The sequence below is a fragment of the Peromyscus eremicus genome, chromosome 13 (genome assembly GCF_949786415.1).
Source record: "Peromyscus eremicus chromosome 13, PerEre_H2_v1, whole genome shotgun sequence".
NCBI lineage: Eukaryota > Metazoa > Chordata > Mammalia > Rodentia > Cricetidae > Peromyscus > Peromyscus eremicus.
In genome coordinates, this window is record NC_081429.1 from 42,875,903 (window position 1) to 42,900,969 (window position 25,067).

A 25,067-nucleotide genomic window follows, 5' to 3' on the forward strand; every position below is an offset into this window, starting at 1 on the left:
TTGATATTATAGTATTTATATGAAATAGATGTGCTCTTTTAATTTTGGACTTTGGTGTACAGTTAAAATGCAATCAAGACAGGTATAGACAACTTCAATTTATGTAAATTCATACATGCAATCAAATTACAGGAATTTAAGAAATATTTTAAAGTCAGAGCTTAAATTAGTGGTAATGTAATACATATTGGAAAGTGTAAGTTAATTTACATAAATCGAAGAGGTAACATTTTGAGAAGTACTGTAAAACAGATTTTTCACAAATTTCACATAGTAAAACATTTTTTAAATACCCTTAATATTGTTTTTCTAATTCAAATACATACAACAATCCTAACAAAATATTAGTAACTGCACTAGCATACAATCTAAGAATATGTGTTACAATAGACTACATTAATTCCATGTGTCAGATCTGTTTTTAATCAGAAAGTGAGGTCCTGAAATAATAGTAAAGTACAGCAAAGCAAAATATCAAATTAAAAAAAAAAAAAAAACCTCCCACATCAAAATTGGACAAGACAGACCAACAGAAGGAAAAGAGCCCAAGAAAAGGCCCAAGAATTAGAGACTCACTATTTAACACACTCAGGAATCAAAGAAAAAATACACTGGATGCCGTAATATATACAGAGAGAACCTGTAGCAGCCCCTGGCAGGTCCTGCGCATGCTGCCTTGGCTTCTGTGAATTCATATAATCTTTGATCATCTTGGTTTAGAGAGCCTTGTTTTCTTTGTGACCTCCATCTGCTCTGGCTCTTACCTTTTTTGCCTTCTCTTCCATGGGCTTCCCAGAGTTCTGAGGTCTGAGGGGAGGGATTTCATGGACACATCCCTTTGGGACTGAATGTTCAAAGGTCTCTCTCTCTCTCTCTCTCTCTCTCTCTCTCTCTCTCTCTCTCTCTCTCTTTCTCTCTAATGTCTGGCTGTGAATCTCTGTATTTATTCCCATCTGTTGCAGGATGCAGCTCTCTAATGATGGCTGAACAAGGCATTTATCGACGATTAAAGCAGAGTATCATTAGATGTCATTTTATCACTATTTTTTAGACCAGTAGTATTTAGATTTTCCTAGGTTCCTGGGATATCAAGTCTGTGGTTCTTGGTCACCCATGCAGTATCAGATAGGAGTTAGATTTTGTTGAGTGGGCCTTAAGTCAAATCAGATATAGGTTGGTTACTCCCAAAGCTTTGTGCCACCATTGCCCTAGCATATCTTGCAGGCAGTACATCATTGCAGATAAAGGATTTGAAGCTCAGTGTATGTTTCTGACTTACTTTTGGTAGCACTCAGAGTACCCCCCCTGTATGAAAGATGCTAGCAAGTAGAGGTGAAGGCTCCATGTAGACATCAAGTCAACTTCTTCATGTTCAATGAGTTATGTGAGTGTTGTGAGTTTGTGGAAAACAATCCCTTGTCTTTGTTGTTTGGAGGTTCTCATGGAATCCATTGGCCCACACACAACTAGATGTGACCCAGTCCCAGTATTGGAAGCTTTGTCTGGTAACAAGAGATGGCCAGTTAGAGCTCTGTCTTATTTCTTAAGGGGTAGAAGAGAGGTGGGGGGAAGGAATGGGAGGCAAGGAAGGAGGGGAAACTGTGGTCAGTATTAAAATAAATGAAAAAAAATAATTTAAAAAAAGCTCATTAAAAAGAAGAAGAAGAAGAAGAAGAAGAAGAAGAAGAAGAAGAAGAAGAAGAAGAAGAAGAAGAAGAAAAAGAAGAAGAAAAAGAAGCCTGACTTTTCTAATGAGGTCAGAAAGGGAGTCGATTCAGATGGGAGGCAGGGTAGGGAGAAACTGGGAGGAATGTGGAGTAATCAGGATATATTATGTGAAAAATAAATCTATTATCAATAAAAGGGGGGAGAGAGAGAGAGAGAGAGGTATGGAACTATATATAAAAATAGTAATTAAAAAAATTTTAAATAGTGAAAGGTAAGATGAAAGTATAAAAGATAAAAAATGTTAGAGAAAATGTCCATTTTCTTGTTAGAGTTTGAGGTACTTATCTATGCCATAGGGAAATCTGCCCTAAAGAGACACACCATTACCCCATTGGAAGCCTATTTTGTCATATATAGCAGAAGTTCCCTTATACTCTACAGAGTCTCACAATGTATATATCCACTCTGTAGCTAGAGTTTTTCTGCCTGGCCCATAGTTAGGACAAATCTCTGTCTACCACCAGTCCCACAGCCGCTCAGACCCAACCAAGTAAACACAGAGACTTATATTGCTTACAAACTGTATGGCCGTGGCAGGCTTCTTGCTAACTGTTCTTATATTTTAAATTAATCCATTTCTATAAACCTATACCTTGCCACATGGCTCGTAAACAAAAGCACAGCCTCCTTTCCAAAGCAACATATCCTTATATCCAAACTTTGAAGTCAAGGTACCTTTAAAATATACATTTTGACATAACTCAACAGCTTTTGTAATCAAATGTTTTTCTTCAGTTATGAATATCAAAGAGAACAGATTCTCTGTGTGGTAGCCATCTTTACGTGGCTTATTTTTTTATATTAGCTGGAGCCTATTGCTTTAAACTGCAGCCTTCTAAGCCTGAAAGGGTGCTGGCATTGCTGACTCCGCCCACTTCAGCTTCCCAACATGGCGGTGGTATGTTTTCCGCCAGTTCTGGAGCCATCAACTCTCAGAAATAGTGGGTCTATGCTTCTATCAAAGCAGCGTGTAGCCCAGAAACCTTTTTTTTTTGTTTGTACTAGCAAATGCTAAATCCACCACACAGCTTAATGTGCCACCTGCAGAGGCCTCATTCCCGCCATACTGCAGGTCGAGCATGCATGCACACTAGGAACCCGCCAGGAGCTCAAACCGGCAGCTGCCGCTCATTTGAGAGAGACAATTAGGAAGCTGTTTTTAGCTCCGTTTTAGAATCTTTTTCCTCATTTTTTAGGTGGAAACTCTTGCCACCACGTTGGATGCCATTTGTAGCTAGAGTTTTCCTGCCTGGCCCATAGCTAGGACAAATCTCTTCTACCACCAGTCCCACAGCCGCTCAGACCCAACCAAGTAAACACAGAGACTTAGCTTCTTGCTAACTGTTCTTATATCTTAAATTAATCCATTTCTACAAACCTATGCCTTGCCACATGGCTCGTGGCTTACCAGCATCTTCACATGCTGCTTGTCATGGTGGCGGCTGGCAGTGTCTCTCTCCTCAACCTTCTACTTCCCAGAATTCTTTTCCTCCTTGTCCTGCCTATACTTCCTCCTGCCTGACTATTGGCCAATCAGTGTTTTATTTACTAAACAATCAGAGCAAAACATTTGCCATACAGAACATCTTACGGCACCACTCTGCATAAATTCTAGTGAAATGTAAAAGTTAGATAAAAGTAATAAAACTCACATTGTATAATAATAATAATAATAATAATAATAATAATAATAATGATAATAATAATAATTCTGTTAAGGCAATCATCTCTTCATCCATAAGTAGAGGGTCCCAAGTAAGTACACTCTCTGAATTTTGAGGACATGATGAGGAGTAAGCTCAGTACACCTCTCACTGATGTCCTCTTGCTTTTTCCTGGACAACAATGTGTATTGTTTGATTCTAGAAACAAAATCTTCAAAACGGATCCTGTTTTCATCCTATGTGATTACTTCTTCTCATTCAACTTTTCAAACAATGTCTATAAAATTAAAGAACTGTAATTAATTTCTGAATTCTAAATGGGGGTAATTTATTTCTCAGCAGTACTTCACTTTACTTCTTGGGGCCAGAAGAGAGTAATTTCATCTTCAAAATGTAGTGGGGACCTTCCTTAGCTCATCTAAAACTCTCATAGATTCAATCTTATTTATTACAAGTAGTTATATATGCATGAGTATATAAAATATAAAATGTCTAAATCTCTTTAAGATATCCAATTTTGTAGAATACAGGTTTTAAAGTATGTCCTTATTTTTTCATTTTTTTCTTTTAATATATAATTTAATTTAATTTTACATATCAGCCACGGATTCCCTTGTCCTCCCTCTCCTGCCCCCCTCCCACCTTTCCCCAACCCACCCCCCATTCCGTCTCCTCCAGGGCAAAGACTCCCCTGGGGATTGAGTTCAACCTGGTAGATTCAGTTCAGGCAGGTCCAGTCTCCTCCTCCCAGGCTGAGCTAAGTGTCCCTGCATAGGCCCCAGGTTCCAAACAGCGAGTTCATGCACTGAGGACAGGTCCTGGTCCCATTGCCTGGATGCCTCCCAAACAGTCCAAGCTAATCAACTGTCTCACTTATCCAGAGGACCTGATCCAGTTGGGGGCTCCTCGGCTATTGGTTCATAGTTCATGCGTTTCCATTTGTTTGGCTATTTGTCACTGTGTTTTTCCAATCTTGGACTCAAAAATTCTCATTCATAAAAACCCTCCTTTTTCTCATCAATTGGACTACTGGAGCTCCACCTGGGGCCTGGACATGGATCTCTGCATCCGGTTTCCTCAGTCATTGGATGAGATTTCTAGCATGACAATTAGGGTGTTTGGCCATCCTATCACCAGAGTAGGTCAGTCTGGGATTTCTCTCAACCATTGCCAGTAGTCTATTGTGGAGGTATCTTTGTGGATTTCTGTGGACCTCTCTAGCACATATACACAATGGAATACTACTCAGCAGAGAAAAACAATGACATCATGAGGTTTGCAGGCAAATGGGTGGATCTAGAAAAAATCATCCTGAGTGAGATAACCCAGACTCAGAAAGACAAACATGGTATGTACTCACTCATAGGAGGATACTAGATGTAAAACAAAGATGGCTAGACTGCTACTCACAACTCCAGGGAGGCAACCTAGAAAACAGGACCCTAAGAAAGACACAGGGATCACCCAATGACAAAGAAATGGATGAGATCTACATGAACAACCTGGATGTGAGTGGCAGTAATGGAGGGCAACGTTTGAGGGAAAGAGAACTTAGGGGAGCAGGAGATCCCAGCTGGATCAAGAACAGAGAGGGTGAACAAGAAATAAGAGACCATGATAAATGAAGACCACATGAGAATCAGAAGAAGCAAAGTGCTAGAAAGTATGTCCTTATGATTATCTAGATTTCCTCAGTGTCTGTTTTTATGTGCCACTTTTCATTTCTGATCTTGTTAATTTGTGTATTCTGTCTCTTGTCTTTTAGTTAGTTCAGGGTTTGCCTGTCTACTTGATTTTTCTCAAAGAACAAACTATTTCATTGATTCTTTGTGTTGTTCTCATTGTTTCTATTTTTATTAATTTTAGGCCTCAGTTTGATTATTATTATTCTTGCCTTCTACTCCCCTTAGGTATGTGTATTTCTTTTTATTCTAGTGCTTTAAAGTGTGCTGTTAGTTTGCTAATATAATTTGCTCAATTTTTTTTTTTTTAATGTAGACACTTAGCACTTTGAACTTTCCTCTTAACAGCCCTTTCACTGTGCCCCATAAGTTTGGGCATCCTGTGTATTCATTTTCATTTGTTTCTAGAAAGTCTTTAATTTCTTGACCCATTTTTTATTCAGTAGAGACCTGTTCAGTTTCTACGAGTTTGTAAACTTTCTGTTGTTGTTGATATCCAACTTTAATCTGTAGTGATCTGATAGGATGTAGGAAGTTATTTCAATTATCTATTGTGTGTAGAGACTTGCTTTGGGTCTGAGTATGTGGTGAGGTTTGGAGAAATTTCCATGAAATGCTGAGAAGAAGGTATATTTCTTTTGTGTTTTGTTGAAATGTGGAGGCTGTCCTCAAATGGAGGATGGAATCTCTAAGTCAATTTCACACTTTGTTCTTTATACTTACTGAAGTCAGCATCTGCTCATTATTAGACATTCAAACTACTACATTCAAATTAGGTTCCTAATAAATCTTTTATAGAAATGAGAATCCATCTACAAATGTTCTAAATATCTGTTAGGTCCATTTGGTTTGTAACATCTGTTAGCTTCAGCATTTCTCTGTTAGTTTTTGGCTGGATGACCTGTCCGTTGGTGAGAGTTGGCTATTGAAGTCTCCCAATCTCTTTGTGTGAGAGTCAATATATTATTTAAGCTGTAGTAATGAGTTTAAGAAAAAAAGAGAATGACAGATATTTGGAACTTAGTGACAAACACTTTCCCTGTCCTTTTTGCATTTCAAAACAAACACAATATTTTTATTTTCCCTTAATAACAAACATAAAGATGGTATTCTGTTCTCAAAATTCCTTTTTTGATTTGAAGGTAGATTTATACAACACTGGCTTACTATAAGATTCCTATGCTAGAACTTGATTAGCAAATCCTATTGTGGAGCATACACTACAGGATATATATGATTAGAGCTCAGTATTTATTTTTCCTTTAATATTAAATAAAGTATAATTAGTTTTCCTTTAATTTAAATTTTTGCTTGTTTGTTTTGTTTGAAACAACATCTCATTGACCAGGCTAATCTGAAAGTTGTGATTCTCTGGCCTAGGAGAAAACCTTCATTGATTTTTAATTTTTAAATTTCAAATATCATATAATAACAAAATATTAAACTAATATTAGATGAATTGATTAAAGTAAGATATCTTTTATGATATTCCACTATTTGGTATTTTATATCCCCACAGAAAGCTCTGATTTGTTCTTACATTTGTGAATATCTCAAGAACACTAAGCCTGGAAAAATTAAGAATATAATCAGAAATGATAGGTTAATAAAAACATTTAAATTTCTTACATAAATTACAGATTTCTGATTAAAACTGAGATTAGGGAAGGTAGTCCTCCCCAGGGAAGAGCCACCAATTCATTTTCTAGTGCCAAACAGTAAACATGAAAACATATATACAATTAACTATATGAACTCAACGGGTTATATTATAAAATGTGCATGTATATATAAATACATATATGCATGTGATAACAATGAATGAAAAGAGAGGCCATGAATTTGAAAGCGATCAGGGAAGGGTATGTGTGAGGTGTGAAGGGAGGAAAAAGAAAGGAAAACTGCTATAAGTAAATTACAATGTCATAGAAAAATGTTGGATTTATATAAAGCAAAAGACTCAATGTGAGTAGATAAAGAACACATTATGATTCAAACTAGTTATTAATAACTGCGAAGATTTACCAAGCACCATAAAGTTGATTTTCTTTTAAATGCAGCCCGGATTGTAGATAGCACCTATTTTAACACCTATTTGGTGTTTTCAAGCAACGGTGTGAATTGGATGACAGTTACACCTACACTGGTCAGCATCACCCAGCTGCATCCTTTCTGATTTGTTTTGAGTGCGAGAAAAAACGTGTCTGTCCTGCTCTTCAGCCGCCAGTCACAGATTTCATTACTGGGTGCATGTCCATCTTTTTCCAGTGAGGTGACTTCAAGGAACTCAGTTTCACAATGGAGTAGTGTTTTCGGGGTTTCCCGTCCCTTTTCCATTTCTTCTAATTTCTTACAATTTTAATAAAGCTTGAAGCAAAGAAAGCTGCTTACAAACAGCATGAAACTTTAAGCAGATATGTTCAAATAGTTCCCTTTTAGTGACACTTCGAAAGTTAATACGCGGGCCTCCTCTCTCCTATTTTGGCTCTCTCTAAACCACTTTCTTCGTAATATTTTCAGCAGAGGTGAGGAGACTGCTTGCTGGTTGCCTCACAGAGCAGAGACAGGGCTGTCCTATCTCCGCAGGGACCAGGCTGAAGCTGAATAAAGAAGATCAAGCTGCTGACCTGCTAACAGAGCTTTTGAACCCAGATTGCTGTTAGGAGCTCTATGCAGCTCCTATTTAATTCTCCTGCCTGGCAAGAACAAATTATGTTCTATTTAGGGGTGATTCTTTTGCCAATTGTAGGTGCTCTTTTTAAGTAGGGGAGAAAAAAGTGGAGAGGAAATTATGCAGTGACATTTCTCTTAAAGTTCTATTTAAAATACAAGTAAAAGAAATATATAAAAGAAATAAAAAGCATGGATAAAAGCGCACAAAAGAAAAGCCATCTTAAAACTAGGTCCTCCGATCTGCCGCTCTTATTTTCCTACTTCTTCATGCTTTATTAAACAACAGTTTTAATCTAGGATTCCCTTTTCAGAAATATTTTCTATAGAATTAATTCAAATTAATTGGAGCATATATATTCCTTCAGTAATGAGAAGTAGAATACAGCGTTAAACTGGGCGTCTAAATTACATGACAGTGTATGTTTTCCAGAGTAACAAAATTGACTTTACAAGGAAAATCCCTTCAAAAAATGTAAATGATTTTAAAGAAAGGCAGCTCTGATACCAATCAATGCTTCATTTCTCAATTTCATTAAATCTCACATATCATGTTGGAAATACTGCCATTTTCTTAGTAGAATAAACAATGCCTAAATAAACAGAGATCTGCATACTTTCACTCAGTGGGAAATATTAATATTCATTTATGTCATTCAATTTTATACATTTTTATGAAATAGAAAATCACTTAACTACCACAATGCTGTATAACCAAATACACATGTAGTTATTGAGATAGGTAGTGCTGTGGACAAGAACACATTTCTAATGTCCTTGACATGTGACATCATGTTGTCCTTTTCATCTTTCATTGCATACACCACAGGTTTCCACAAAGGTCCCCAGCCATCTTCTTCTGAGCCCATATAAGCTATCTCTTAAGTGGCTTTGAATAATACTAGTCTTTGCTCATTATCTCATTTAACAGCCTTACCTGACAGTTGGCTTCTTTGCCTCCTAAAGCCCATTAGATATCAACATTTATACTAACCCCATCATAAACCAGGTATTATGTGAAATAAAGCTTGTTTTTTATATGTATGTTTCAATATCTTCAGGATAGTCATTCCTCCTTAATGTAAATGATGGTTCTCTTCTTGACAGTAACACTAATTAGAGACTTGGTTATCTTGGTTGAGTGTTTGGACGTTGGGACATATATTACTGGGTTGAATCCCAAACATATCACTTCATGTATGATAAAAGTTATTAATCTTCCTGGCATCATCATTCCAATCAGCAATAGTATGTTCCTTTGAATGTTTTCATGAGAAATATAATACCTAGAACCACGTTTTCTCTTTTCAGGGTAAAATTAGAATAAATCTAAGCTGAATTAGCTGATGATGATTTTGATATTATCCTCCAAATAGTTACAAAACCAAAGTTTCTGTTTGGAAAATAAAAATCTGCAGCTTAATTACAGGCAATTTGGTTTATGCTTGTTTTTAAAAGTCTGTAATAGAATATTGTAAATGTATAGTCAGTGGCTTGAAAAACCATTTGTCTTGTTTTTTTTTTTTCTATAAACAGTAACTCAATTTTCAGGTCTTTCTAGTATTATAGCACTAAGAAACCTAGCTGAAATAGCTTGTTGATAAAATCAGACTTTTTAATATATTACTAATCCATTATCCTTGAATTTCATATGTATATGAACTTTTTTATTTGAACTTCAAAACGTGAATTAATAAAAACATTTCACGCTGAGACATTTTAGGCTTGTTGCTTATTATAATGGCTCCTGGTTCACTTTCTTTTAACCTCCATCAATTTTAAAATCACATTTTCATTCAACAGACTTGCCGTAGCCTTTTGGAAATGGTGTGTCTTCATTAACTATGGGTTGTTTGTACTTAAATGTGAGAACTTGGAGATATATAGTGAATGAGAACAAGAGAAAGAGGCAGAGATAGACAGATGCACACATATGATATATATACATACACACACACACACACACACACACACACACACACACACACACACACACCACAGTTCCTTGACAGCTAAGTCTTGGTGGCTGGTGGGAAAATGGGAGGGAAATGCTATAAGAGGTCTGACAGCTGTACACAGAAGAGCTTGTTTAATATAGTGCTATGGAGCTATGTAATCTGTTCCAATTTGCTCCCCATTTTTCTTTGTTATCTGTCTCAGGGATGTCTCATCTCCCCAAATGACTGCTACAGGCTAGCAATCAGTAACAGAAACTCTGTCTCAATCTCAGAGATAATAAAAAAGGGAGGCTACAAGATTAATGACCCACATCATAATTATAAAGCCCCAAACCACAGGCCTTATAAGGTATTTCAGGATTGAAATCTTTCAGGGTTGAAGAAGTCATGTGAATGCTGTGGTGTGAAAATATTACCCGCTTAGTAAAAGAGATGCTGGTTTATTCCATCTGAGAATCCCACTGTTTGTTTGTTTGTTTGTTTTGTTTTGTTTTAGCAGTGATAGGAACAGTAGTGAAGAAATGGTTTCTTCCCTTAAGGAACTTAACAATAATTTGGTACATCTCAGTGTCCCATGATAATACCCAGTGCTTAGTAATCCACAGAATTAATATCTGCACTATTTTTAGAGCCAGATGAAAACAGAGGCTGCTGATGGATATCTCACAGATGTCTCATGGGTACCTCTCTATGTCGATGATAATAGAGAACCCAACTATATTGATCCTCAAGAACTGACTACTCTGGGATAATCATTTGTAATCATAGAAATACTCATAAATGTCCTTCCTTACCTCAAACATTTTGTATCTAACTGATGTTTTTATCCCATGGGATCCAACTGTCCTCCCATGCATGCATTCACACACACACACACACACACACACACACACACACACACACACAATTACTAAGGTGTCACAATACGTATTCATGAAAATTTTAAAAACCTTTGGGGAAATAATTCTTGGAACAGAGAGCTAAAAGAAGTTAAAGCAAACTGGTATTTTTTCTGATTCTCTCAATCAACGTGGGGGCGGTAGTGGGAAGCATGACTCTCTCATAGTAAAAGATAGGAAGTAAAGGAAAAGGAAGAGGGACAGCTATTGGTGGAAGTATGGTAACAGAAAGATTTTTTAAGAAAGATTTAACGAATGTGGACATAGGCAATGCTTTTGATTCCATGTGGTGTGCTTGGCTTGAATATTGGCTTTAATACCAGGTTTGTCAAATGCAACACGACGCGTGTACTGAACATGTGGGGGCTTACACATTGCTTAGGGATCTCTAAATGTTAACCAGCAACCTAACAAAGACAGAATGTGTTTTGGGATGAGACCTCACCATCATTGATAGACAATCCTTTGCACTCATGTAAATACTTGTTCCAACTGTGGGTTTCTGTCTCTCTCTTTGTAACTATTCCTTGAAATATCCTCTGGTTCCTCTCTATTCTTCAGTATAAGTATTCTGAGGTACACAAGAGGATAGGGTTCCAGGATCTAAAAGATTTTCCTGGATTTAGCTCATAAGGAACAGTCTTGCTGAGGCTGTGATATTCACATGGTTCTCAAAGTGTGTTAACAGTTTGTACTTGCTTTCTAGCTCTGCCAAAGCTCCCGTCATACCCCCCTCCTACCACATGACCTTTGTCACACAACTGGTCATTTCCAGACAGCCATAAATGCTTTTGCCTCCTTGTAGATTATTTTCACTCTCTCTTCTTTACTTTTCTTTATGATGCTGTGATACTTTTATACACAGTGTTGTGTTGGCTGGAGAAGGGAACTAACACTGATGCTTATTACATGTGAGACATTTAAAATACGTTGTTCCCTGTCATCACGTCTGACATATGTATGGAGCAGGTATCACCATCTCTATTGCCTGTTTTTTGTTTGTTTGTTTGTTTTTTGTTTTTTGTTTTTTTTTTTAGGAAAATAAGATGTTAGATAGTTTCTTAGTCAAGAGCCCAACAATTGTAAATAGTGAAGAGTTAGAGGCACATAAATCTGATTCCACTTTCACCCCACTTAATAAAAGCTTGTGTCTTTTTTCTTCCTTTATATTTTACCAACACTTACTTCTTCAAGTGTTTCATGTATGAATAATAGATGACACTTAGAGAATAGATGACGATACTGTACATTGGTTCCGTATGCAGTAGTATTTTAACTTCCCTAAATACTAAGTAATAGAATAACACATGGTAGAATCAAAGCAGTGGCCAATTAGAAATTAAAAACTAAGCAACCTTCCCCTCAAATTTTGACAACATGCTGTGTGTATAAAGATCTCATGTGTAATAAAATATGCATCTCTGGCTTCTTATAAGGTTGTCTTCTGCTTTCTAACCTATAAAGTTAAAAATCAAGCAGTAATATTTATATTGTAATTTGAGTAAACTCAAGGAGGTATTTGCTAAACAGTCTATAATGTAGAATGGAGAGGGGGGACTTATTACATGGGAATATTTAAGAAGTGGTGAGGTTGGTGAGTGATATAATCAAGAATAGATTATGCAGCCTGATGCAAACATCTGTGTTTATAAAATACTGTGAAGTACAAAGGACAAGAGCAACGCACAGTAGGAGAGGTTAATTAGTTTGTCTATGAAATGACATAGCCAAGTACAGAGTTAGAATAAAAATGCTGGCCCATCTTATTGCATATGGACTTTTTGTTTGATTGTATATTTCTAGTTATTTACACGAAATGTTGTTTTACGACCACAGATGTTGGCATTTCTACCACTGTCATTTAATGTGATAATGTTCTTCTGGGTTTATCATTTTATCTACCAAATTCTTCCTAAATCTGAATGGTTAACCTCCATTAGAGATTTGTTACCCTCCTAGGCCTGTGCCACTTGCCAACATGGAAAGCATATTTCAAACGTTTAATCCACCTCAGTGATTAAAAGGTCAAATATGATAGATGTGTTCAGAGACCTTTGGCACATTGCTGGTGCCAGCCTATCAGTCCAAGCCAGCTAGCACATCAATCGTTTCATAGAATTCTCTGGTATATTTGTCACTCATCAGAAATTCATACATTTATTCCAGGTCCCATTTAGGACTTCCAAGGAGGAGATGTTGAAAGACTTGTCCAAGTTCTTTCCGTCATACTAAGCATAATTTTACAAGCTCCAAATCTTCTGAAAAATATGACTGAAAATTAGTAATATTTTCTTAATGTTGATTTTAATTAATAATGTGTACTGATCTCTTACATCAAAGGAAAAATAATCTAATAAAGCAAAATCATTAAGTGAATTATGTTAGATATAGTAAAAGACCTATTCACCCAAATGTAAAGACTTGAATAAAGACAGCAGGAGGTGTACATGGGAGGACCAAGCTATGAGGAAGAGAGTAGGAGATAGGACCATGGAGACAGGGAGGAGAGTACTGAGTACTATAGGATTTTGACTGCCCTAGAGAAGACCATTGCTTTTATTTTGAGAGGTGAAAGGCAAACTGATGTCACATGTCTGAGATTACTGTGTCTATGCTGAATAGAGATCATAAATATGCCAGGGTGTAAGCTAGACCAGCAATTAAGTTATTATTTTAATTCAAGTATAAGACTTTTGAAAATGAGCATCATGGTAGATTTATCTAATTTACTCTGTCCAGTCTTCCATATGTACCTTGAATTTCTATCATTATCATTTTCTTTTGGACTTATTTCTATTTGCAGGGGCACTCAAGAGAAATGGTGTCTAGCCAAGAGCTTAGTACCTTCAAAGTGTGCGCCACACTGACTTCATGAGAACTAACTCTTCCAATTGAAACCCTGCTTGCTGTCCATTCTAGAAAGAAACAATATGCTGTGGCAGCCATTGATAAGCATTAGCAAATGGAGTCCCCAAAGAAGGAATATAGAGAAGAATTGCCGACTAAATTTAATGGATTTCACACTTCTGTTCAAGATTCATCTTTGTCATATGAGTATACATGCTATTCTAAATCACTGACTAAATTTTATAAATGTGTCTAGGTTGTAAAAAGTCTAGCTTGTCAAGGTTGACATAATGTATCTCCACTTTAGTAAAGTTACTACTTAAAATTTAGTTGATTAACTCATGATTTAATTAATTATGACATGAAATAAACTCTGACTGTACATTTTTAAAAATTCTCTTCTCATACATTACGTTCTGACCACAGTTTTCCCTCCATCCACTTCCATCAGTCTGTGCCCACCACCTCCCCACTTCCCCAGATTAAATACTCCTCCATTTCCCATCAGAAAAGAGAAGATATCCCAGGAACATCAACCAAACACAGCATAACAAAGATAGCAGTAAGACCAGGCACATACAATCACATCAAGGATGGATGAGGCAACTGAGTAGGAGGAAAAGGGTCCCACTAGACTGCAAAAGAGTCAGAGACAGCCCCTGCTTCCTCTGTTAAGTATCCCACAAGAATACCAAGCTACTAAACCATAACATATAGGTAAGACCCCTAAAGGCTCCCTGAGTCCTGGTCAATTGATTCCATGTGCTTTTTTTTTTTTTAAATAACATACTTCTTTATTGATTTTGGGGGAATTTTGCATCATATGCCCCAAACCCATTTACCTCCCAGTCCTTCCATATCCTCCCCTCACCCCTGCAGCACCCCCCCCAAATCCCTTAAAATCAAGAACAAATAAAGAACCCCTTGCTTCTCCATCTTTTCAACACCTCTTCATTCATCCTAGTGGCATTGGGTGCTGCAGTGTGTCAGGCAATCAGCCACACACACAGTGTTCATTGCAATGAGTCATTGGTCTGATTCAAGGCTTCTGGAACACCATCATCACTGGACAGACCCTCACTATAATCACTGAACTTTCACTATCATCACTGGATTCTCACTGCAACTCCTCTCCTCTCAGAAATCTTGCTGTTGCCCTGAGTCATGGAGATCTGGGCCATTCCCTGGTGTCCCTGATGCCTCCCTCAGGATCCTCAGATCCTTCCTCTCTTTCCTCCCCAGGACTCCCAGAGCTTTGCTTAGTGTTTGCCTGGGAGACTCTGCATCTGCTCCAATAAGTTGCAAGATGACTTCTCTCTGGTTTCTTTGATAACAATTCTACTAGTTAGGCTATGGTTCCAGAACACTCTGTAGACATGACAAACTGTGGGTTGAAGATTTTTGTGGCTGGGTTGGTGTCCCAGTACCTTAATTTGAAGTCTGGCTTGATTACAGAAGATGGCCATGCATTTCTTTGAATCTTACTTTTTTCCCTTCTACCAAGTAGAAATAGCTGTCTATCTCATTTGACTACATGAATGTATGAAAGTTAAAATTGCTATTTAATAATTAACTTTCAAATTAAGAGGCAAGATAGGAACTGAAAGGAGAAATTCAATTTCAAAATTGAATGGCTGATCAAAGAGCAGAGAATAAATGCCTAAGTGTCTGTGGAGTGCCCAGCCATATATGTAAGATCTGCATAATATCCCCTTCCTGCCAAGGCTCAGGAAGTATCATGACAAAGATATCAGAAAAAGGTCAAGAGCCACTGGTCAGGGAGGACCAAAAGAGCCACAGCTCAGGGAGGACCAAGGTGCATCTTATCTTCTGAATATGGCAGAACCCTGCACTTATGAACTCAAGTAGTTGTAATTATTTTCAGAAGACCTGTGTAAAATCAATTCAGTCATCATTCGAGCATGGAGAGCAAGTGACTCACAAGGCCCCACCCCTAGCTGAGGAGCTGTTGACAGTTGACAGCTTCTATCAGAGAGAGAGGGAGTGAGTTTTCTTTAAGGTTGTGACCCCTGATAGGACAACCATGTCCAGTGTGGAGCCCTTTACCTGTGAGTACATGGGAAGCAAAATTGGACTCAGTAAATTATATAAAAACGAAAAAATAGAGGTGTTGGAATGGGATGGGTGCAGAATCGGGAGGCTTTAGGAGGAAAAGTAGGGGGTGAAAATAATCAAAATATATATAATGCATGCATGGAATTCTTAATTAATAAAATACAATAAAATGAATAAAAAACTGAAAGAAAAAATGCAGTCAATTTTCATAGCAAAAATGTTGGCATTAATAAACAGTATATGACTAAGAGCTCTGAGATGAGAAAACGGGAAGTATATACATCTCATAAAATGGAGCAATTCCAAAGAACAGCAAGGTAATTAATTCCTACAAGTGTTTCATTCACTGAAATCACACTGTGATTTTACTATACATTAGGAGCTCCCGCATTTAAATTTGAGAAGATATATAATTTTTACTGCTATAGGGAAAAGAAAGAAATGTTAGAAATATCCTATAAATCAGAAAGTCAACATAGGAACATAAGACAGAATGCTACATTCTTTTTTACAATGCATAAAGCTGAAGAAATAGAAATCCAGCTTCTGGCCACATTTAAAACAAGAGTGTTACTCAAAAAGGTGGCCAAGATGCTAACAGAGTGTGGAAATATGTGCCCTGTACAAGCTTATATATTACCCTCTCTCCCTTTGGAACCAGTAGTACATGACTTTCTAATACTGTTTTGTGGAAACATGGCTTTCAGCGCTTCACCTCACAATGAAATAAACACCTTACACAAAACTGCTCAGAAAAGCCTTAATTTTATGAAACCATAACCAAAAATATTATTACTCTGGTGAGCATACTATATCATTTCAATGTCTCCCAAACTTGAAATAATCTGTAAAATCTAGGCTAAGACAAGTCCAGGTGATTTGAAGGCAGCTATGGAAGTGATGCAAACTCACCCCATAGCTGTATTCTTCATGCAAATTAACCTCAGTATACCCTACACTGTGGCTCCAGAAAGCTGGGTTCATGGGGGACTCTGAGTAATGGCTTAGGTCAATTCTCGAGTATGAAAATCTCCTTCCTTTCCCTTCTGCAATGGACAAATGAGGCATACAAGTCTAACTGAAACACCCATTCTCTGTAAGTGTTCTCACATCCTCTCTATAATATATATTCTATTGATAACAAATACTGATGTTATGTGCTGATTTCTCTGTCAGTTTCTTGGATATTGAAATCTTTTAGAAGGCAGAGCATTGACTTACTCATCCTGACCCACACCAATATCAGAGAATGGTTCAACATAGAATTTCAATGAATGGTCTCCTTCCATACTTTGAATTATATCCCTTTCTTTCATATCCCTCCTCAGTAAAAGTCTTTTTAAGAGGTCAAGACTTCCAGTTTTCTAAAGGACTAAGAGGAAAATCCAAAGATGTTCCTGTATTGCCTTTAGCTAGAGGCATTTTGAGGACATAATCCTTTATGGCTGCCAGTGGCTTCATATTTTGTGACTCTTCAGCTGTCTAGCCATATTACTTGCAGAGAACATTATGGGGTAGAGATTGAATCCCATCTCTCCTGCCAGGCATTTGCACAACAGGCAAAACTCATAGCATGAATTTATGACTCTTAAAATATAAAAGCTTTTCAAGGGCTCTAGTTCCCTAAAAGAACATATGAAACTGCATTTTTAGTAACATCTTCTGGACCAGTTGAAAAGACGAAGATCCTTAGTCATATTTGCTAACTTTCATGATAAATCATGTATTGTCAAAGCTGAAGAATTTTGTGTGAATTAAAATAATGCTGGTGTGGGATAATCAGCACTTACTATAAGACATTATTCTAGAGTGAATAAAATAATATAGAAGCATTTGTTTTGAACTTTTTTTATGTCATGTCTTTGATTGACTGCTTTCACTAAACCATTAGGAAAACATCAGATTCCTCTCTCTCTCTCTCTCTCTCTCTCTCTCTCTCTCTCTCTCTCTGTCTCTTTCTCTCTCTCCGTCTCCTGTGTGTGTGTGTGTGTGTGTGTGTGTGTGTGTGTGTGTGCATGTACGTGTGCATGTGCGCGCACGTGTGTGTGTGTGTGTGTTTGCGTGTGTGTGTGTGTGTAAGAGAGAGAGAGAGAGAGAGAGAGAGAGAGAGAGAGAGAGAGAGAGAGAGAGAATGGAATATTTTTGTACAACTTTAAAAGAATCATTACATTCTGCTATACTCATAGATCAATGTCTTGCTCAGCCATCAGCAGAGAATCTTCCTCCTGCAGCAGTAGGGAACAAATACAGAGACCCATAGCCAGAAAATATGCAGAGAGTAAGAGACCTTGAAACAGGCTCAAAAGGGATGTCTCAAGCAAATCCCTTCCTCAGAGCTCAGGAAACCCCAAAGAAGAGGGGGTAGAGTGTAAGACCTGTTAGGGGTGTGGAAGACACCAATCAAGCAAGGCCCTCTAAATCAACAGAATCAATACAGTCATGAATTCACAGAGACTGAGGCAGCATGCACAGAGAATGCACCTAATGGTGTCCTAGATCTGAAAGAAGTGGACACATGCCCCCATCAGTAAACCAGAGCAATCTCCATCATAACCTCCTGCAAATGAAAATTTAGTTTCCTCCAAGGAAGTCTCACTGGGAAAACAAACTACTCTTAAGGGTAGGCTCCACGCCCAGCAGTAGATCAGTAGATGGCCAACAGAAACTGAGCTCAGTGGCATCTTTGGAGGTTTCTTGTCTCATAGTGTCATGTCAGGGCTTTTCCTTTTCTTAAATCTTACTTTAACATTAACTTTAATTTATATATATATATATATATATATATATATATATATATATATATATATATATATATATATATATATATATATATATTCTCTCTTTTTACCCTACAGATCCTTCCTGTATATATTATGGCTTATAGTTTAGTGTTTTAATAGGATTCCTCAGTGTGTGAACAAGTGGGTCTCTGTTTCATCTGTTTCATGTTCCTCCTCTTGGACCTTCTCCTTTTCTCTGGTTTGTCCTGTTCTGATGTGTTAGTCTTTGTTTTCTATATAATTTTATTATATATTGTATAATATTACATATATATTTATGTATTGTATAATATTACATATATATTTATGTATTGTATAATATTACATATATGTTTATATGGTAGTTTTATTATTGTAGATTATTACATATATAGTTACATATAACTTATATATGTATATACATGTGTGTAATTTTAATATCTCTTAAGAGCCTGTTTGTTTTCTGATAAGTGATAGAAAGCAAGTGGATCAGGATGGTCAAGGAGATGGGAAAGAACTGGGGGGAACAGAGAGAGGACAAATAATAATCAAGATTCAATATATGAGAAAAAATCCTATTTGCAGTAAAAGCAAAATATAAAATCCTTCGTTTCATCGCAAAAAAAATTTATTAAAATAAGCAGTTGAAAATAATCACATACCTACTTGAGGCGGATATGGATCAATTTGGACCAGAGTGACAAAATCATGAAGTATTGTCCCTGCTTATGAATTCTAGAAGCTGGCCTATTTTTTTTTTCTTTTTAAAGTTCTCATTTAAATCCGTATTTCTAGGAGGAGCTTATAAAAACAGATCACAATAAAGTATTAGCAGTATATATGGGTTTTTTTTTTTTGCATCCAAGATCAGGGCTATTGAAAATACTTGTATCTCAGAAGAGAAAGAAAGAAGTGAGTTTCTAGTAAGATGTTGGACTGTTGTTTCTTTGGGAGACCAACAGGGACCTTTCACAAAGTCTTCTCTTCTCACCAAAAGGCTCCTGGGTACTGTGTCTCCTTACACAGTACATAAGGACAAATCACCATGAATGTCAGGAGCATAGCATTTTATTATTTCTCCAGATTCTGCACAAAACAGTAGTGGAACAAAGTGTGTGCAAGTAACGAGCCAATACTGATTTGAATTAAGGTCCTCTTCTCCATGAGATAGAACGCAAACATGGCACTGCTTGGGTGACCAGAGACTAGGCAGCTCAGGGATCTAGGGTAAAATTAAATACTACTGTTCACTAAAAGAACATAGTAAAAAAATGATACCTCAAAACATTTTGCTCATCTATAGATCAGTGCCTTGTTCAGCCATCATCAGAGAAACTTCCTCCTGCAGCAGATGAGAACAAATACAAAGACTCACAGACAGATATTATGTAGAGAGTTAGAGACCGTGGGACACTTAGCCCTAAACTGCTTGTCTCCATCAAACCCCTCCATCAGAACCCAGGAAACCCTGAGAAAGAGATGGCAGTAAGAGCCAAAAAGCATGGAGGACATCAAGGGAACAAGACCCCCTAAATCAACATGATCAAAGCTCACACAAACTCAGAGACCAAGGAAACATGCACAGGGCCTGAATGGGCTACATCAGATGTGGTCCTAGAGCTGAAAGGAAAAGTGGACACCTGTCCCCATCCCTAATTGTAGAAGCAATTGACAATGGATAACCACTTGCAAATGAAAATGTAGTCTTGAAAGGAGTCTGAATGGGTGAATATACTACTCTTCTGGTTAGGCTGCATGCTCAGCAGTAGATGGCCAACAGAAAATGAACTCAACAGCATCTTTGCAGGGTTCTTATCTCATACTCTTGTGTCAGTTTTGTGGGAAGGTTTTTGTTTTTGCTGTTGTTTTTAATTTTATGTTGTTTTTTTATTTTTATTTTTTATTTTATCTTATTGATGTATTTTTTCTCTCTTTTTGCCCTACAGTTCCTTTGTGTGTGTGTGTGTGTGTGTGTGTGTGTGTGTGTGTAAACTGATATATATGTATGTGTGTATATATCACATATAATATATAATGTGCTACAATTTAGTGTTTTTAAGGGCTTCCAGAGTGTGAATAATTAATTGAGTGTCTGCATCTGTGTCTGTTTCTTATGTCTTCTCTTGGGCTCTTTATCTTCTTGGTATTGTTTTGTACCATTCTGATCTATTACTTTTTATTTGTATTACATTTTATTATTATAGTCTTATATTTTATTGTTATCCCTCAGAATTCTGTTTGTTGAATAATAAAAGACAGAATGTAGATAGATCTGGATGGAAGAGGAGGTGGGAGGAACTGGGAACAGTAGAGGGAGGGGAAACTATTATCAGGATGTATTATGTGATAAAAAAAATCTACTTTCAGGAAAAAAATAGAAATAAAAATAAAAGAACATGATTGGAAAAAAGTCTGTGTTGAAATGGCCCTGCCTCTATTTATGATACAATTATTAGGAAGTATCATAAAAGCATATTTGATGAAAAAATTTAAACGTATTGGGTTTTTCTGGGACCCGCATATAGGGTAAGCACCAAAACCAAGGTATCAAAGCTTTTCATATCAGCATAAGCCTAAGTTCATTTTAAAGTCCATGAAGTTGATAGTCCTGTATTTTTCTACTCAATGTTTTTTCTCTGATCGTCTACCTAGCGCCTGTTACACAGAGCAATGAGGTTCATATGCAATGGTAGGAAAAGATGGATGGGAGGAAAGATGATAAGGAGCTTTGCTGGTTATTTCTTTTTCACCGAGCTTGACTTGTGATTATTATGGAAACCCTTTGCCTCATATGTCTTTGACAGTTTTATGCAATAGAAATGGTGGAAAATAAAGGATGTTAGCTTGTTTTGTTTTGGTAGGGAGTATTCGTTTTGTGCTGTTGTTATTGTTGGGTTTCCATGTAGCTCACACAGACTTGTCTCTTGAACCAACTGCTTACACCTCTACTGGAATTACAGATGTGTACCACCATAGCTGGCTTTCAAACATATTTAGAAACATTTAACCATACTCCACAAAACATACAGTCCATTTACTTACAAGAATTAAATCAGGTAGCAGATAAGGACATAGCAAATGTTTACTTCCAAAAAAAAAAATCTGAGTAACAACTTTGGTTACATATGGTGACACTGACTATATTGCCATAACTCCATAGAAATAATGTTGGTATTACCCCCTTTAAAGTTTATGGTGTAGCCCCCTGGCAGTGGGATCAGAATCTATCCCAAGTGCATGATCTGGCTTTCTGGAGCCCATTATCTATGGTTGGAAGCCTTGCTTATCCTTGAGGCAGTGGGGAGGAGCTTGGTCCTGCCTCAACTGAATGTACCAGGCTTCACTGACAACTCATGGAAGGCCTTTTAGAGGAGGCAATGGAGGGTAGGTCAGAGGAGGGAGTCTGGGAGGAAGTGGAAGGAGAGATGAGAGGGGCATCAGTGGTTGATATGTAAAATGAATAAAATATTCTTTGATAAAAAATGAATTAAAATAAAATTTAAAAAAAGATCGCAGTGTGGCAGGTTCTCTGAACAGATAGATTGAAAGCTCCTCAAAGATAGGAAATCATGGTAGGCAGGGCTGATCTTCCATCTGCAAAAGAACACCCTATTTAAGTAAGCTTCTTTAATGCACCAGTATGATACAAAGCTGAAATGTGTAGCCCGGGTAGTCTTAAATGTGTGGGAACCAGTTGCTCAAATTTTCCAAAAAGCACCAAGGATGCCAAAGATGGGCAGTCCTAGAGAAGCTGCTGGTGGAGACATCCTTTCAGTAGTCAAAGAGGATTTTGATAAACTCAGATGAAAATGAAGATGACCGAATGGCATTTCACATAGACAAGGATGTAGCCAAGATTAAATTATTTAAGTCTGTTCGTGTGTATATACTATATAATATGTTTCCAAGTAGCTGATCATTGTTCTGATTGCATGACAAGAACCATAAACATTATTTTCAGTGACATGTCACTTTTAAGACTTGAAAGTATCTTAAATATATGAATAAACAATATCCATGTTATATGTATGATATACTGAATCTGGGAATAAATCTCAGATTATTAACTGAAACCTTAAATAAAAATATTCAACTCAACTGAAAGGGAATAGAATATTAAAAATGTCTGTTATTAATACTAGTTATGTTTGGCATTCTTTTTTTTCTATTTTTCTTTGATTTTTATTTTTTAAGTAGGTAACATTGTAGCTGCAAAGAGTAAAGTTAAATATTTTATTATCTCAAACACAATTAAAGAAGTCATAGATTAAATGGCAGATCATTCTCTAGACCAGATATCTACAATTAACAGACCACTTAATTGATCGATCTAAAAGTTTTTCGTCAGTCCACAAAAGCTCTTCATCTGCTTTCTCATAAAAAGTTTGTCCTCAAAAAAGTTTTCACTGCTTCCCATTCTGACTCACAGTCCATTCTAATTTCCGCTGGCCTAAATGAGATTTATTTAGATTTATTAATTTGGTACAAAGGAACTCCAGTAAGTTTTTAATAATAATTATCATTATCACTGATTAAAATGATATTGTTTGGTCCAGATGGAGTTCTTTTCCTGTCAGCTAGAATGAGCTTGCATTGTGTGGTTATAATATGTTTAGATCCAAACAGGCAGATGGCAGAGTGATGGGTTATTGCATGCTCCTGATATTAGTAGCAGTGTCTCACCAATGCTTGCTTTAAATAAACTGTGCTCCAAAAGGATCCCCATGTTTTAAAAAAAAATAGGCTTGAGACCCTACACATTACAGAGCTTGGACATGGTTGCCTTCACTTCCAAGGATAGACTCTCGGTTGGTCTAAGGTTCAGCCACAGTGATTGTCAGTCCAGTCTAGTTTATCAATGAGAGTGTCAATTATTGTAGGTTCTCTCAAGCAATTTCATCAGAGAGAGAAAACTACTAAGTAGCAAGAGTCCTCAGTTAAGGATTTAAAAAATGACTCAAGGGAAGACATTAATGTTTGGTATAATGATTGAATATTTTTACAAAAGAGTTTCCTTGGTTAAGAATGTTGAATTTGTAATTAATAGTAGAAAATGAACAAAGTTTTTTTGTTTGTTTGTTTGTTTTTTGTTTTTCGAGACAGGCTTTCTCTGTGTAGTTTTGTGCCTGTCCTGGATCTCGCTCTCTAGACCAGGCTGGCCTGGAACTCACAGAGATCCTCCTGGCTCTGCCTCCCTAGTGCTGGGATTAAAGGTGTGCGCCACAGCTGCAAAGTTCATAATAAGAAACTTTCTGTAGAAAGGCTTTAGTCTTTAATAGCTTTTCATGTGCACTCAACTCTAAAGAGAAGCCAGCAGACCACTGTTTTGAGTGAAACAAGGTTCAAGGGTAGTCCACTCACATAGTTTCCTCCAGTTAATATGCTTGGTACCAGGTCTTCCTCGGAGTTTCTCTGTGGGACAGCTATAACCCATACAGAAGGAACCCATAGATATGAAACTTTCATCTTAGGACTTAAAGGATGCCACTTTAAAATTTAGATAACAAAATTTTAGATCTACACATTAAACAACCAGCATTAAGTTTCCTTAAATGTTTCTTTTTTTTTTTTTTTTGAGGGAGTGCTTGATTTTACCTCTTAGTCTGAGGGATTATAATGTGATTGAATAATATATTGTTGTTGTCATATACTGCAGCTTCTTCCTTTGACCTATTACCCCTTAATTCTTAGTATTGGTTACTATCATTGAGTTGTGAGCTTTGAAAATTCTAGTAAGTAGCATTGATCAAGGAAATATCAATGTCCAATAGTCAAAATGAAAGAATATAACTACTGACTTCTGTGTGAAGAAATATTAACAAATAGACTTATTTCCTTTTCGTATAAAATATGGGACAATTTCACATATAAAACATTGTGCTTCAGTTATTCATACAAAGAACATTTGCATTTTAGTAAATAAGTGAACGTTTTTTAAGGTTAATGATCATTTAATATTTTAACAAGTTCACTTATAAACATTCCATATGATGCACACAGGGAGAAAATAGACTCTGTAGACACAACAGAATAACAGAACCACAGAAGCAATCACAAAGAAGATTGCCTGTGTTCTCTGCCTTTCCTCTACAAAAACTAGAAGGTAAAATGAAAGGTCATATAGGAACAACAACACATGTAGAAAAACAAGTCTGGATCATCCTGTCTCAACCACAGGAACGTCCTAGTTCAGTTGTTAAAGGCTAGGCTCACAACCAAAATATAAGTGAACTTTTGAGGGCTGTATCTCAATTCTAGCATGACTTCAAATCCCCAGACTGAAAAAAGAGAATTTCATTAAGAAGGTACAAGAATAAAAAGCAATAGTGAACACGACCTTTTCCCTTCTTTTTCCTTTCCTGCAGGTGGAAGATGCCATAAGTCCTGCACTGGCCGATGCTGGGGACCCACAGAAAATCACTGCCAGACCTGTAAGTATTCCGTGGTGAAAAGTAGGAGGTTTGAAATGGTTGACGGTTTAGGAATGGAGTATCCTCACAATTCTGATCACCTGCAATGGGAAATGAGTTTGTTTCCATCCAAATAAGCTACCCAAGTCATTGCTTTCAAATGAAACAATACATAATTGCTTCTCAAATTTCTTTGCAGTTTCTTGGCCAATGACCTCTATAGCACATTTGTCATGACTATATCTCTGACTTTGAAGATATATATCAGTAAAATTAAATCAAAATACATAAAAATTATATTAATTCAATTTCAAGTAAACTGGTATTTCATCAAGTTTCCCAAGTACTAATATTGCTATTCATGGATTATAAAA

The 25,067-nt window shown here is 36.8% G+C and overlaps 1 protein-coding gene across 1 annotated transcript in view; it reads left to right on the forward strand.

Annotated features, from left to right (window-relative positions):
• The window catches only part of Erbb4 (erb-b2 receptor tyrosine kinase 4), a 708,187-nt gene that overhangs the window by 332,733 nt on the left and 350,387 nt on the right, over positions 1-25,067 (forward strand). Inside the window, exon 5 of the mRNA XM_059278119.1 lies at positions 24,649-24,714. Within this exon, the coding sequence (XP_059134102.1) occupies positions 24,649-24,714 (66 nt within the window). The remainder of the gene's footprint in view (positions 1-24,648; positions 24,715-25,067) is intronic.